The 16,525-nt window shown below is 38.6% G+C and overlaps 1 pseudogene and 2 gene segments (V, D, J or C); 1 reads left to right on the top strand and 2 right to left on the bottom strand.

Annotated features, from left to right (window-relative positions):
- The window catches only part of LOC127635140 (immunoglobulin kappa light chain-like), a 79,457-nt pseudogene that overhangs the window by 26,849 nt on the left and 36,083 nt on the right, over positions 1-16,525 (bottom strand).
- Positions 1,771-2,371, top strand: LOC127635144 (immunoglobulin kappa variable 1D-13-like). The segment is given in 2 exon segments: positions 1,771-1,901; positions 2,022-2,371. Coding segments are annotated over 2 exon segments (399 nt in total).
- LOC127635151 (immunoglobulin kappa constant-like) overlaps positions 4,962-16,525 on the bottom strand; it is a 142,577-nt gene continuing 131,013 nt past the window's right edge. Inside the window, 1 exon segment of the C gene segment in view lies at positions 4,962-5,415. Within this exon segment, the coding sequence occupies positions 5,099-5,341 (243 nt within the window).

Below are 16,525 nucleotides of genomic sequence, written 5' to 3'. Positions count from 1 at the left end.
CTTCCACAGCACGAACAACATAATGAGAGACTTTGAGTGTGTGTTTGCTATTAGACAAACCATCTAATGATCTTTGAACAGACCATAATATGATCAGATGTCACAACAGGTGCTCTCCACCATTACAAAATCTGTCCAACCTTGTGGACCTACAGTACAGAAAAAAGTCTTCATCTCGTGTTACAGATGAGCTGGTGCAGTTTATTAGTTGCATATGTTTTATGAAGATGTCACTTAAATAACTTCATAACTGTCAAACGACTCAATAGAGCAGAAGTGAAACTGGTGTGTTCCAGTTCAGATCATTGAACCAATCAAACAGTGAATCTGAGAGTGTGAGGTGAAAATCACATTTGCATTGTCAGAGTTGAATGATTGTGTTTCTCTCAGAATAGAGCAGCTCTGTCTCCAGTGATGTTCAAAACACAATTTTACTAGTTTAGTTTTACCAGCAATCGCACCTTTTCAGAACTGTCCCATAATTCAAACGTTTCTCTGTTCGTAAAGACACTTTGGTTAAAGTTGTGGAACAGCAAACAAAGAAATAAAACATGATGAGAACAACATTCCTCATCGGGACAGAGAGTGCAATTGCCCCCTGTAACTGAAGACTTAAAGCTGTTTTCATTAATTTAGTAAATTAATTATTATAACTGTATTCATTGAGCAGTTATTCTGATTTGCAAATTCACACTGAAGACATTGAAGCTGACAATGTGAAAGGAGATTGATATTTCACTGCAGAAGAACCATAATTAAATGCTTAAATAAAGGTACAGTGCATGTAGATTATTGTTCCCAAAGGAAAAACAATTCAAATGTATCTTTATAAAGTTTGCAATAGGAACTTAAAGTAAAATGATGTACCCAAAACAATATACTACTGGTAAAAAGGGTCCCTTGAGGATGCTGTTCCAGTGACGGCACTTGTAGATCATGGATCTGATTTCACTCTGACCATCAGTGAGTCCAGACTGAAGCTGCAGGACATTATTACTGTCTGACTTATCACTGGATTGACAGTAAAGGTTTATTCACACACTGATAAAGAGTCGTACAAAAACCAGTGACTAACCTGACACACTGACAGATACTCACACACACACACACACACACACACACACACACTTGGTGTATCAGTCACACTGAGTGCTGCTTTAAATCTAGAGGATTCTGATGAATGTAAAAAAGTGGGAGTTCGTCCGGGATCGATCAGATTTGGATTGGCTCGAGCAACTGTGTTTGATTGAATTAATGGGATGGAGAGAACTGTAAAGAAAGGGACAAACACACAAGAAATAAATGCACAGTAACATATGCCTACAGGGTGTAACACCAATCCTGCATGGATACAGGAGTCATTTTTGTCATAATGATGTTTCTGTCATTCATACACAGCTCAAGCATCATTAACAGAAAAACTGAAGATTCAGACAAACAAATCAACAATTTTGATCATGTCAGATGCACACACACACACACACACACAGACACACACACACACACACACACACACACACACACACACTGTTCAATCTAGACTCATTTGACTTTGTTTAGATGACAAAAGTTGAAGCACTAAAACAGAGAGATTGAGGGATATTTTTAAGGAATAACGCTTGACAAATTCTCAGTTACGTATTCTCTGATCTGCAATACGATTGGTTTTTGGATGTCATTTAGTGAGTTTATGTCACATGATCATAATGTATATTAGACTGACAGCATATAAGCTGTTGGAGATCTTTTACATGTCTTTGCATATTCAGCACATGCTTCAGTGATCTGAGAGTGTTTATAGTGTGTGAGTTTAACACTTTTCTTCATTAAAACTGAACAAACAACAACAAGAATGAATTTCATCAGCGTCTGTATCTGGACACTCGTTCTGTCTGTTCAAGGTTCAGTTGAAATATTATTAAAACTCAATGTTATTTACATGCTTGTGTTTGGTAGAAAATCAATATATTCTGTATTTTAAAGTTTAAAATCTTTCTTTTCTGATGAACTTTCTTTAACAGAAATTACAGGACACATTTCTGTGACTCAGACTCCAACAGTAACAACTGTTCAACCAGGAGAATCCATCACTATAACCTGTAAAACCAGCAGAGGAATTGGACGGATTTCCAGTTCGGAATGTCCGCAATGTCTCGCCTGGTATCATCAGAAACATGGAGATGCTCCTAAACTCCTCGTTTACCACATTAGATCACTGCAGTCTGCAACTCCATCACGATTCAGGGGCGGTGGATCTGATTATGGATCTGATTTCACTCTGACCATCAGTGGAGTCCAGACTGAAGATGCAGGACATTATTACTGTCTGAGTAGACCCTACATCAGTAATAGCTGGTTGTTCACACAGTGATAAAGAGTCGTACAAAAACCTCTGTCAGTCACACTGCACTGATACACTGACAGATAATGCAGCTGCTCACACACACACACACACACACACACACACACACACATGTTTGTGCTGCTATCCTTATGAGGACTCTCCATAGACGTAAAAGTTTCATACTGCTAAAACTACATATTCTATCCCCTAACCCTCATAGAAACATTTTGAAATTTGTATTATTATGTTTTTATTTATATACCGTTTAATTTACATTAATATTTATGTATTTGGCAGACGCTTTTATCCAAAGCAACTTACAGTGCATTTATTACAGGGACAATCCACCCAGAGCAACCTGGAGTTAAGTGCCTTGCTCAAGGACACAATGGTGGTGGCTGTGGGGATCGAACCAGCAACCTTCTGATTAACATATTTGTGCTTAGACCACTATGCCTCAACGTAGTTTTTTGAGCTGTTTGAATTACAGGGACACTAGGGGTGTCCTCATAAACCATATGTAACAAGGTTAAGGTTGGGAAAGGAGGAGGCGGGAACCGGCTGAACAATCAAAGTAATATTTTAACTTAAAGAAAAAGACACAAACACATAAACACACACAAGGCAGCTGCATGTGTCTCTCTCTCTCTCTCTCTCTCCCGAACTGTCGCATTTTGCTGCACTTAGGCCCGGCATCTGATGCTAGTGTGGGCTGGTGCATATCATAGGTGGGCATTTGGGATGGGGGAGGAGTTACTCAGACTACTAATTTAATGTCTTTAATTGGCGTAACATGGCATAATTGTCAAGATCATGAGACCCAAAATAACTATATGTGGCAGGCCGTATGGCGGGGCCGGGTCGTGATTCTGCACACCGGCCCCTAATTGATTGAGAGGGATAAAGGCCGACTGGAGACTGACGTACAATGGAGAGAGAGATTTACAGACTGTCCGAGCCCTGAGTGTGTTTGTCTTTTTAGTTTATCATTAAAATATTATTTATATTGTCAAGCCGGTTCTCCTCTCCTCCTTTCCATTACCCCTTTACACTATATTTGACACTTTATCCACAAATTAAGAATATATTGAATAAATAAACTGATAAACATTGTATATAATTACACACACACACTTAGTTTACTCATTGTAACCATTAATAGTTGTAAAGATAACTACTATTGGCATTATATTCATTCATTGTCTAATATCAAGGAGGAAAATAAGGATGGAGTGAAAGGAAATAGATTAGATGGAGAGATCAATAACAAATAAGATTAAGAGCCTAAAATTTGACACAGATGGGAACTGCTTAAAGAAGTAATTATATCATCTTGAATGATGAGAATTCGTTCTGTTTGGCAGAAATGTAATAAGCAATGATACTGCCCTACAAAGGTAATGAGTTTGGCCTTTGTAGGATAGCAAAGAGTATTGATATGTTTACCAGTGAAACTATATGTGTAAATTAATTTAGAGAATGCAGGAATTTGGATGGATGGATGTGCAATGACAAACAATAAACGAAACACTTTCACAGCACTGTAAAAACATGTATAAGAGACAGAATCTCTCGCGAGCTGGTCTGAAAAGTCCATCCTGCATAGACCTCAACTTTATAATTCATGTCCAGTATTTCACCAACACCTGCAGCATGATTTTGGGTATCTGATGTGAGATATGTGATGAGACGGAGTCTGTTATACATTAACAGCAGTCACATGGTCACTGAGACAGCACCAAGATTCTTCATTAAAAACCCAAACATTACACAAAAATATCTCTTATTACCATTCTCGCACGCGTAACGTCTCGGACTCTCTGGTTTGCAGCAGCCGCTTCTTGAGTGTGTCGCTGCTTTCGTCCAATTACATTTCTGGTGCTGTTTTGTGATTGGTTGTGCAGTCTAAAGCCCGCCCTCAAAGTCTACAATACACAGAGCGCCCCCATATTGCTTTTGACCAATGCACAAATTGGAAAAAATATATATTTGATTTAAAACCTTGTTTCCCAAATGTTTGATTGGGTGGGCAAGACTCACGTTTGGGTAGGGTCTGCACACCCCTGCCAATGCCTACATCTGGTCCCGGCTGCACTTATCCCTCTCCTCGGCTCATTAGCCCAATTGTGGGCGGGTGTGCGTTATCAAGGCTCGGCCCCGCCCTCCTCCTCGTCACATCATATTTATATCATAATATCCCCTTAAATACTAGTTTGTAACCTATAAAAATGTCATTGTAAACCACACACACACACACACACACACACACACACACAGTGAGCATTGGCATCACTGATAAGAATTATTAAATTAATAATACCAATAAATTATATCATTAATAATTTTACACATTGTTTAAGACTTTTGTACCCCACAGTATTTCTCTCCTGCATGTTTATATTTCAAAACCTCTTAATAAATTGTTTCATTTACTGAGAACACTGTGTGTGTGAGTTTCTTCATTTGACCACATGATCTTGTTTCATAAAGTCTCTGCAGGTGTTTTCATGGTTCATTGAGTGAAGTTTATTTATAAAGTGTGTGAACTGAACTGGCAAATGACCCAAATAATGTGAATAAATCAACTTTTCAAATACAAAAGACAGAAACTTTACTGAATATTATTTCATTTATTGAATTTTGACAAGAGAAAACAGCAGAAGAACAAAAGCACACATATACTTGTCTGAATAGAAGTCACTGTTAGTCTCCATGTGAGACATGAGTGAGAAGAGCAGAAGAGAATCAGAGGATCTACTCAGAACACTGATCTCTCCTCACTTCTTCAATGACTGACGTCTGGCCTTGCCGTGTGGCCTCACAGCTCACTGTGACCGCCTTCATCCACTCGTCCTGAGAGAGAGTCAGACTGCTGCTCCAGCTGTACAGACCGTTCTTCTGCAGGACCCCAGCACTGCTCTTCTCAGTCCTGCTGCTCCCGTCCACCTTCCAGTTCAGGCTCCAGTCTGAGGGGAAGCCCTTGTTGGCCACACACATCAGTGTTGCTGTGTTCTTTGTGGAAATCTCTTCACTGGAGGGCAGCAGGACGCTCACGGCAGGAGGAGTGTTGCCTGACAAATACACAAAAGACAAATTAGAAACAAAGTAAAGATTTCTCACTCCAGCTCAAAACTAAATAAATTATATTGATAGATATTTTTGTAATGATAGAGTACTTAATAATAAATGTCAGTTTGACGGTCGGATCAATAAATTTGTATGTTTGCAGATAGATTTACACAAAAGTTGAAGAATGTTTTTCCGTCATATATTTCTCTTTACATTAAGAAACAATGAAAAAGAAAATCGCCCGACCTCAACAGTACGACACAAAATATTCTGAACAATAATGAACTTTTAACAGATAGTTTGATGGAAATTAGTAATACTTTATATCTTCCATATTACATTAATAAACATTTCATATTGAAGGAGCATTTTTATGAACTCTTGATAATGTGAGAAATTTAAATCATGAACAGCAACAAAAACTGAATCACATCTCACTTCTGTACGAGCAACAAATTCACAAATAAATTACACAAAGTGTCTTAAAATTTCACATTAATATCCTGAAAACAGACAAATTATTCAATGAGTCTAATCAGGTATTGCAAAAATAATTATAAATAAAAAATCACAAAATTAGGGAGTTTTTTGCTACATTTTCTGGTTTAGTCACAAGTTGGAAACAAAAAAATATTTCACCAAAACAATTAAAAAAAGTGAGACAAATCCCTCAAATCATAGTGTTACAATCATACATAAAACATACATTCAACATTATTATAAAACACACATTCAACATTATTATAAAACACACATTCAACATTATTATAAAACATATGAAACATTAAAAGGATGATTTGATGATTTACTTACTGCCAACATCCAGTCTGGTGCCGCTGCCGAAAGTGTCCCACAGTGATACAAACTAATAGAACAGCTGCACAAAAACCTCTGAGCGCTTCACTAACTGCACTTTAAACACATGATCACAAACACATCTTTACACAACACACATACAAACACACTTTCACTTCTTACTGTCATTAACAACTCATTCAAAAGTGCAACATTGCATTATAACATATATATTACATTGTAATAAACAGTTTTTATCACTCCACTGACTCTATAACTCATTTGATTTAGTTTGATCTCCTGAATGCTCGTGAAATATCCACAATGAGGAAAAATCCAGAGAAGTTCCACTGATTGAAATGTATTTAATAAATCAGAAATAAAGATGTCAATAATTTGTGTATTTTCATGTATGAATTGTTTGTCATTGCTGCTGTTCTCCTGTAACAGTCACATTTGCTGGTGAAAGGAAACAGTTTTGAATGTCCCGCCCCTCTGATTAAAGCACAATATCAGACTGTCTGTTAGTCAGGACTGTCAAACCAACATCACTGTTCCTTCAGTTCTCACTCATTCACAGTAAAGATGACAGCACACGCTCTCATTATCTGCTCTCTTCTGCTTTTCACTGCTGGTGAGAATCATTTTAAAAGTCTAATTCAAGCAGCGATCATTAAATCAGAGAGGAAAGATTTTCTCCGCAGTCGGATTTTGAGTCTGGAAGTAACTTTGGCTCTTAGTTTAAGTGTGTTTGAATGTTGTGAATGTGTTTGTGTCTGTAAATGTTCATTGATGTTTGTGGTGATTGTTTGACTGTAACACTGATTGATGTTTCTGTTGTGGCAGGTTGTTTCGGTGAGATTATTCTGACTCAGAGTCCCAAAGTGAAGATGGTGTCAGTGGGAGACAGTGTCACTCTCAACTGTGTGTCCAGCTCTGGTATTAGCACTAGTTTAGCCTGGTATCTGCAGAGATCTGGAGAATCCCCCAAACTCCTGTTCTCTAGTGTTGGTAGCAAAGTGTCTGGAGTTTCTGACAGATTCACTGATGGGGGATCAAACACAAACTTTATGCTAAATATCAGAAATGTCCAGACTGAAGATGCAGGAGATTATTATTGTCAACAGCGTTATCAGTTTCCACTCACACAGTGATAAAGAGTCGCACAAAAACCTCCTTCAGTGAAAGAGGAACTGCTGATACAGACACAGTTACTGTAAATTTGACATTATGAATTGATCTGAGCAAAGTGTTTAATATATAAGTTCAAACTGGATCTCCATCTGGATTCAGTGGATCTGATAGTGATTTCAGTCGGACCATCAGTGGAGTCCAGACTGAAGATGTTCAGTGTTCAATTCATGCATTATTTCACTCAATACTGCGGCTTTGTTGTGTATTTATTGTCAAGTGTCACAATTATTGCAATAATATCTGTGCCAAAGTTACTATATGATTATATTGAAATAATATTTTAGTTGATCTTCTATTTATTTTATTTAGAGCAGATATAGTTGTTAGAGGGGATTTTATGATGTCATAATGGTCATGTTACAATGTAAAGTTCCTCCTATGGGGCATGTTGTCACGTTCCACTTTCCTCTTTTACAGGTAGATGACAATAAAAAACACTAAGCTGTATTCACGAAACAAGTCCACATATTTGTGCCAGACATGTGTGAAATTAATGTGAATTAACAAAAATACTCTGAACCCCAAGTGCATTTACACAAACTTAATAAAAACAGAAAGTGTTTGTTTGTGTCGCGCTCTCCCCTAATAAAAGTGTGCCATTATATCAAAATGTGTCATGGAAACTGAACTGTTTATTTTACTCTCCTTTACATGTAAAACACCAAACAATTAAAACAAACAAGTTTCGGGGGGGTCTGGGTATCTCAGTGAGTATTGACGCTGACTATCACATCTGGAGTCGTGAGGTTGAATCCAGGGTAAGCTGAGTGACTCCAGCCAGGTCTCCTAAGCCAGGGGTTTTCAAACTGGGGTCCACAGACCCCAGGGGGGCCGCAAGAGGGAGCTAGGGGGTCTGCGAAAAACTTGACAGAAAAAAAAACATATATATGTAAGATTATATATTTTTTTTACATAATACATTTTTTAACCTAAAGATGTTAATAACAAATCAACATACAGTTTCGTGATGTATATGAGTGGTTCCTTGTAACGTGTTTATAGAGAAATGTTTCCTCTCTATAACCAGGAGTGCATCTCCTCCACTGCTGACAACATCACACCCATAATCCAGTCTCACCTGTCACATCTTCAGGGCTATTTTAAACAATATTTCCCAGATTTGAACCAGGGGCGTGTCTAGGGGGAGGCTGGGGGAGGCAGTGCCTCCCCTAGGATAAGCTCTTCCTCCCTTGAGAATTTGAGAGCTTCAGCCCCGAATGTATTTTGAATAGTTGACTGACAAATATGAAACCGGACAAAAGCCTGTGTAAACCCCCGAAATCATAAGTTGCCTTATTTCATTGTGCTTTGGCTTTGCACATACTACATAAAGCCTGTAAAAATAGACATAGGCATAATCTAGCCTATAGAATAAGTTCCTTTGCTGTCGGTAGCCTATGGGCGACTCCGTTTCTTCCTCTCTGTTGAATATGCAGCAGGTAGGGGAGGAGTTTGAACAGTCGTTGACATCAACTAACGTTACTTAGTGGCGAGTTAACGGCAATTAGCAGGAAAGACAGCAAAAATTAAGCAAATGAGGCTTTGGGGATTTTTCCGAAAGAAGTCAGTGGGTAAGAATTCACATTTGTTTTTGTCCTTAAAGTCTTAAGATCATCATCTAGCTGGCTTTCACCCACAGTAGGCTAAACCTCAAGAGTTGTAGCCTCTAACCTCCATGTTTATATTGACGCAGCTTGGTAGCTCCGAGTTAACGCAGTCGCCTCTTACGCCGGAGACCGCGGTTCGAGTCCCGTTTGGTGTGTACTTTTCTTGTTTATCAGGTGTTGTTTTCGCTAAGGATAACCAATAAGCGTTAACATAAAATGTATGTGTGACTTGTTTTGTGATATTAGTTTGTAGGAAATATACACTTTGATTTGATTAAATGGTTTTGTAGAGTGTAGCAAAGATGAGCAACAGACTGAGCAGCAGCAGCTGTGCCAGAATCAGGCATGGAAACTGGTAACAATTAATAAGTCACTTTACTTTAGAGAAAGTTAAAAGTGAAACATTGTTTATCTCAATGATCCTAATGAAAGGATTTTGACAGATGAATTATTCTCATAGAGATGATGAGAATTATACAGTTCGATGCCATGGTGTGTCAATGAACTAAAGTCATTCATGTATTGCTTTAACTTAGGATCTTATACATCATTTTGACTATTTATGTCAAAAAATATAAATTATTTATATTCAATCTTTTTTTACCTCACTTTACTCACTATAATATAACTCTTTTGTGATGACTTTATGTTAATGTACATGAAAATTCAAGAGTCATGATAGATCTTAGGGCAATCCCACTGATCTGCTCTTCTCAATATATTTTCTTCAGTGGTATTGGTCCACAATTTGAAATATGTAGCACTTTATGAATTAGTTGTTTGATGCTGATTTGCAATAAGTTATGTGCTGTATCTGTTCTTTTGCATCACAGATGATTCAGGGAGGAGAGAGGATGTTGAGGATAGTACTAGAGTGGAAGATTTAGGAACTGTAGAAACAGGCCCAGCCAGAGCAAAACTCAAAGAATACCCTCACACCAGCTCTGGACTACAGGGAAGTGGTTGCTAGTGTGAAAATAAAATTGTCTGGGCTAAGCCCCGGATGTCCTTCAATGCTGGAAACGCCTCTGCATCTGATGATAAATTACAATTTAAAAGTGGATTGTTTTGTGCATATTTTTCCATCGCTAGCAGATGAGTGAGGTCTGACACAACAAAAATCCAGTTTAAGCCGTATAGTCTAATAGGGGCCCTGTGCCTCTCTGGGTTCCTGGCTTAGAAAAAGATATGCACTAAAACAGATTGTGTGTAGTATAGCTTAATTTTGCGCCGATTTTTTCAATTGTTTATGTTTCCCCCCCAAACAAGCCAGATGCCCCCCCAAACATGATATCCTGGTAACCCCTCTGATTTGAACAACACCCACCAAGACTATGTTAGAAACCCATTTGCACCAGAGATTGGCACACATCTGGATCTAGCAGCCCACGAGCAACTGATTGATTTGACAAATGAGGGAGGGATAAAAACAAAGTTCCCCTGCCTTCCTCTGTCAGAGTTTTGGATGTCTGTGAGAAAGGACTACCCTGTTTTGTCTGAGAAGGCAATAAAGTGTCTTTTACCATTTGCCACAACCTACTTTTGTGAAGCTGGACTTTCAGCACTGAAAGTACTTCAGTCCAAGCACCGGGCCCGTCTGGAGGTCGAAAGTGACATGCGCCTGGCTCTCACTAAAATGAAACCACGCATTGACAAACTGTGTAGAAGCCACCAGGCTCATCCATCCCATTAGGACATCTTGAATCAGTGAATGTGGTGTTGTTTAGTTTGATTCACATGTTTAAATATGCAAATGCTGCCCTTCAGGTTTCAATGTTCATCCACCAGTAATACTGTGAAAAAATTTACCCTGTTCAGTTAATGTATATATGTTTTAATTGTTCAGAAATACAAAAAACTACAGAAGCTACATATAATTGTTAATTGTGAGAATTATTTTTGGCTATAGTGAGTTGCCAAATAATAAAAGTAAATTGTTATTTAAACAGCATTTCATATTTACGTTTATTGTAATATGAATTTAAATATGTCTTTACATTATATACAATTATTTATTCAAAAATACATAGTTACCTTTATATTTTAGGTAAGGGGGTCCCCAGAATGTAATCATCATATTTGGGGGTCCTTGTGATTAAAAAGTTTGAAAACCCCTGAACTAGATGAGAAGTTGATGAAAGATGAGGCTGCAAACATTGCCTTCATCATGGTGTCCACCACAGGGATCTCCATTAAGACACTTTAAAGCTAAAGATAATAGACTTGTGCAAAGGTGAACTTGTTCATATTCTGGTTTCACAGTGTACCAGATGCTGCTAATGAAAAAACTCCTAAACATTCAACAATAGATCTGCATGACTGGTTGAAAAAGGGCCTTTGATACTTAGTATTAGATATCTTAAACACTTCACACAGTTGAACCACTAAGAGGTCACAGAAGTACTGAAAGACAGTGAACAGGCTCATATAAAGGGAGAGGTGATGTAACATACATGTTGTTCAGGTATTCAAATAGATTCATCTAGTGCTGGAGTCTCTTGTTTGATCGAGTGTGTGTTGATAAAGTGATTTTTCAGGAGTCGCTCAAATGGAAGTTTCTTGAAGACAAGACTTGAGGAGAGTCAAGAGCACCGATATCAAAACTAACTCTAATAGAGAGACAGCTCTTCTTCAAGACACTCGACTCCTCATTTCTCACAAGAAAATGGAGAAAACATTCAAAAGAATAAAGGGAAGATTCTCCCTCCCTCTTTCTTTCTATTCTTATTTGTTTTGAACACACAATCACACACTTTACTTCAATACACTCAACCACACAGCACAATTTCACTCAATATCAAAGAACTACAATTCACTTCACAGTCAAACACTTCTTCCTCTCTCCATGGAAAGACACAAACTGAGGGGTTTTGAAGTGTCTCAGTAACCTGTAACATCTGCCTCCACTAATTATCCCTCATAATGAAGCTCATTAGTGGCTTGTACATCTGAAACAACACCAGCAGAGGGAGACAAAGAGAGAGAAAGTGCTGCTCCAAAACAGAAAATCCCTGTTGAATTACACAGAGATGGATCAGTAGTATTCAATAGTACACTTATCATATGACTTCAGAAGAAATGGATTTAATCACTGGAGTCGTGTGGATTACTTTTCTGCTGCCTTTATGGGATTTTTGGAGCATCAAAGTTTTGGTCACCATTCACAAGCATTGTATGGACCAGCAGAGATGAAATATTCCTCTAGAAATCTCTGTCATTGTCTACATTCATTTCCATTTAATCCATGAACATTTATTATCTCTTCATGTCGTCTGTGGGGAATCTGGGTTCTCCATTGCGGACAGTGATCCAAACCAGTTTAACCATTTACCGTTACCTCAAGATTATATAAACACTCCAACATGTGAAAGAGAATATATAATATTGGGTCACTCAATGACACAATGTGCTTATTTGTATGTTTTTCTCACAGTAATCCAGACTGTATAATGTCAGTGAGAGCTCTCTGAAGAAATCAACTCTATTAATTCTATTGATTGATGTCTGTTTTACTCAAAGAGGGTATTTCCAGAGAGAGTCACTTTGCATTGGCATCACACGCTTCAGTGATCAGAGAGTGTTTATAACTGTGAGTCAAACACTTTATAACACACGGCTGTTTTTCAAGATACAAAACCAACAAACACAAAAATGAATTTCTTCATCTTTATTTGGATTCTGGGAGCTTTTATTCCAGGTAAACATCAAATGAAATCTTCTCACTGATTTACTGATTTTTAAGACTTTCATATACAGTCAATTTAAAGATTTTCATCAAACGTTATTTTCTCCTGATCAGAATCTAGAGGAGTCACTGTAACTCAGACTGAAGTTGTGACTAAAACTGCAGGAGAAGAAGTCACTATAAAGTGTAAAACTGATCCTGGAATAGATAGCTGGGGTTTAGCTTGGTATCAGCAGAAACCTGGACAAGCTCCAAAACTCATCATATATGGCGTAAATGATCGGTATGGTGATAGTTTTCAGCGATTCACTGGAAAAGGACAAAGTGGTGGAACTGATTTCACTCTGACCATCAGTGGAGTCCAGACTGAAGATGCAGGACATTATTACTGTCAGAGTTTTCACATCATCAGTGGCAGTTATGTGTTCACACAGTGAAAAAGAGTCGTACAAAAACCTCTGTCAGTCACACTGCACTGATACACTGACAGATACTGCAGCTGCTCACACACACACACACACACACACACACACACACACACACACACACAATTATAATAATGAATACATTTAATGAATTATGATATATCGGCACACTGTAAGACTTTAGTTCAGTGTGATCAACTGAAAGTTTCCAGAGATGATAAACAGCACAAACACTGAGCAGATGTGTGTGACACAAACAGCATCATTGATATTGAGTTTTGAACAGTTGATTGAAACATTCATAAGGTCAGTATGACTGCTGAGATCAGCCTCAGAGTAAACTGATGAATATGATCAAAGCTCATCTCTCCATTAGTCAAACTCAACTGTCTCATTTCACACAATAAAGAGTCGAGATGCAGACAAACTCACTCAGTTGAAGTCTAGACTAAAGACTCATCTATTTAGCCAGACATGCACCTAATTTATCCTCCAACCCACAATTAGGCTGCTTTAGTTGGGTCTGCTGGAACCAGAAACCAGAAACATTGATCATGATTTATAACTCTGCAATAAATTTAATGGCATCTATGCTAATATTATTTTATTCGTTTCCCTGTCTCAACTTCGGGACTCCTATCCTGAGGTCACCAGAACCGGCTGGATCCAGCACCATTCCTGATTCGTGTTGGACTCCACTGCTACGTGTCGCTGAATGATGATGACTAAATGCAGCCGGTGCCAAACATCACTTCAGTGTATTATGATGGACTTCAGAGGATGAACTGATGCCAACTCCAACCATAAGACATGCAATACTTCATATGCCATTGTCTGAACCTTGGATTTAGGATGGACCACACCGAACCTCACCGAAATTACCGGCCAGGTTGAACTGCGGTTCACATCCCTGATCTCCGCCTGCATCACCTCAGTCTATTGATGGACTACGATCTTGAAATAAAATGCATAGACTAACTATTGCCAACAAAAGCCTTCATCAGCCAATTAACAAGGACAATTGCATCAATGTGCATCTAACTTCTGCAGTTAATCCAGGATGGACTTCAAAGACATTAGTCATTAATCTTACAGTTCAAACAAAATCGATGTTTAAACACTGACCCTTAACACTTACTTAGTTTAATCATTTTAAACCATGACTTTAACTATACATAAGCAATATTTACATTATATTCATGATGTTAGCTAGAGGGGAACTGGCCCCCACAGTGAGTCTGGTTTCTCCCAAGGTTATTTTTCTCCATTAATCAACATCTTATGGACTTTTGTGTTCCTTGCCACAGTCGCTTTCAGCTTGCTCACTGGGGTTATTAATACAATTATCATTTAATTACTTATTTTTAAACACGATTAACAATCGTATTTTATCTAATTACACAATGATGATTCATCGACATTATAGACATTATCATTTTATCGTCTGTTAATGCTTGATCTTCTGTAAAGCTGCTTTGAAACGACGTGTGTTGTGAAAGGTGCTATACAAATCAAATTGAATTGAATGAACTGAGATCCATGATCTGAAATGAGTTATTTCGGGTTACCCTCAAGGATGAACACAGTTGCGAGAAATTGAGTGACTGTTTTAGAGGTTACCTGGGTCATAAAACAATCTCAGGCCACTTACTAAAATAATCCACTAAGGTCACAGCAAAACGGCAGTCTGACGGGGCTTTGTCAAAAGGACCCACGATATCGATGACAAGTTTCTCCCAAGTCCCATCTGGAAGGGGTACAGACTGGAGTGGTGGTGTGCGAACGACCGCTGACTTGTCATGTGATTGGCATGTGATGCATGACTTGATGGCAGTCTTAACCTGGGCATCCACAATTATAGTTCTCGGAGTCTCTGCTTGGTTCTCACTATACCTTGGTGTGTATCATGAGCCAAGGCAATGAACTGCGATCTCAACGTCTCTGGTACTAACAGTCTGTGTGTACCTCTTACCACACAATCATCCTGAAGAGAGAGCTCATGTTGAAGTCTGTAGTATGACAATAGGTCAGCACATAGACCCTTGGAAGATTTTGGCCATCTGGTTGTCAGTAACTCATGTAACTTATGATGAATTGGGCAGGCAGCACATGCTTGTTGTATTCATCAGCTGATACAGCTGTGAGGGTTCAAGTAAGCACAACCACTTCCACATCATCCTCCAGCCCAGGCTCACTACCCTGTAATGGTAAATGACACAATCAGCTGTAACATAGTCATGTCCAGGTTTGTACTTGATGTCGTAGTCAAACATCATTAGTCTAGCTGACCACTGAGCAATCCGAAGTCCTTGAACACCTGTAAGGCTTTTAAGTATGGTCGACATCAGTCTCTGAAAGCAACTTTGTCCCTGACTCCAGTCCATATGGTACTCTTTAGTAACGGAACAAGCCTTCATGAGTAATGAATGGACTGCGTCTGACTTCATGAACAATACTTGGTGATTTGAAGGTCCAGTGTTGAAAAAACTGTTGACCCCCTCAGTTCTGTGAACATTTCTTCCATGTGAGGAAGTGGAAAACTGTCCACCACTACTGCTCTATTTGGATCTCACAAATCCACACAAAGTTGTTTGTTACCGTTCTTCTTAGTGACAACAATCGATGATTCAATCGGTTCAATCATGTCCTGTTGTTTGAGATGTTTTAGCTCTTGTGATACAGCTTCACGCACTGCAAACAGAAGATGACGTAACTTCTGCTGTACCGGTTTCACATCAGCACGGACTTTAACTAAGTGTGTGAATCCTTTTGCACAACCCAATTTCTCAGGTTCCATACGTGTGTCAGATGTATTTATTGTGCAGCACGGCGATGTAACAATACGGCCATCTAACAGCTGCAGTTCTAGGGCTGCAAACATGTCTCGTCCTATCACTGCGATGCCGGTATTTATTACGAACAGTTCTGTTGGAGTACATCGATTACCGTATGCAATCTCAGCTTCCAAGCATCCCTTTACAGGTATGGCATCACCACCATAGCTCACTAAATGTATCTTTGGTTTTGAGAGAGTAGCAGTAGGAAAATACTGTGTGCACACTGACATTGGAACGATTGATACAGTTGAGCCCGTATTCAGCATTAACTTAACATTCTGCATTGAACCACATGTGCTGATTTGAACAGTACACATTATCTTTCTTGAATCGCGATCTTTATCAACACAACAACAATGATATTCATCACCTTCTTCATCTGGACTCTCACATCATTTGCTCGAGGTTTGTCAAATACAACTTTTATAATTAGAAGGTCACAGTCACTCAGAGTCCCTCAATAACAGCAGCTCAACCAGGACAAGAAGTTCAATAAACTGTAAAACCAGCAGTGATGTGTATGATGGTGATTATTTAGCCTGAAACTTACAGAAACCATGAACATGAAC

The sequence above is a fragment of the Xyrauchen texanus genome, chromosome 42 (genome assembly GCF_025860055.1).
Source record: "Xyrauchen texanus isolate HMW12.3.18 chromosome 42, RBS_HiC_50CHRs, whole genome shotgun sequence".
In the NCBI taxonomy this organism is placed as follows: Eukaryota; Metazoa; Chordata; class Actinopteri; order Cypriniformes; family Catostomidae; genus Xyrauchen; species Xyrauchen texanus.
The sequence above is the reverse complement of the archived record's forward strand: the minus strand, read 5'-3'. Positions and strand labels throughout refer to the sequence as shown.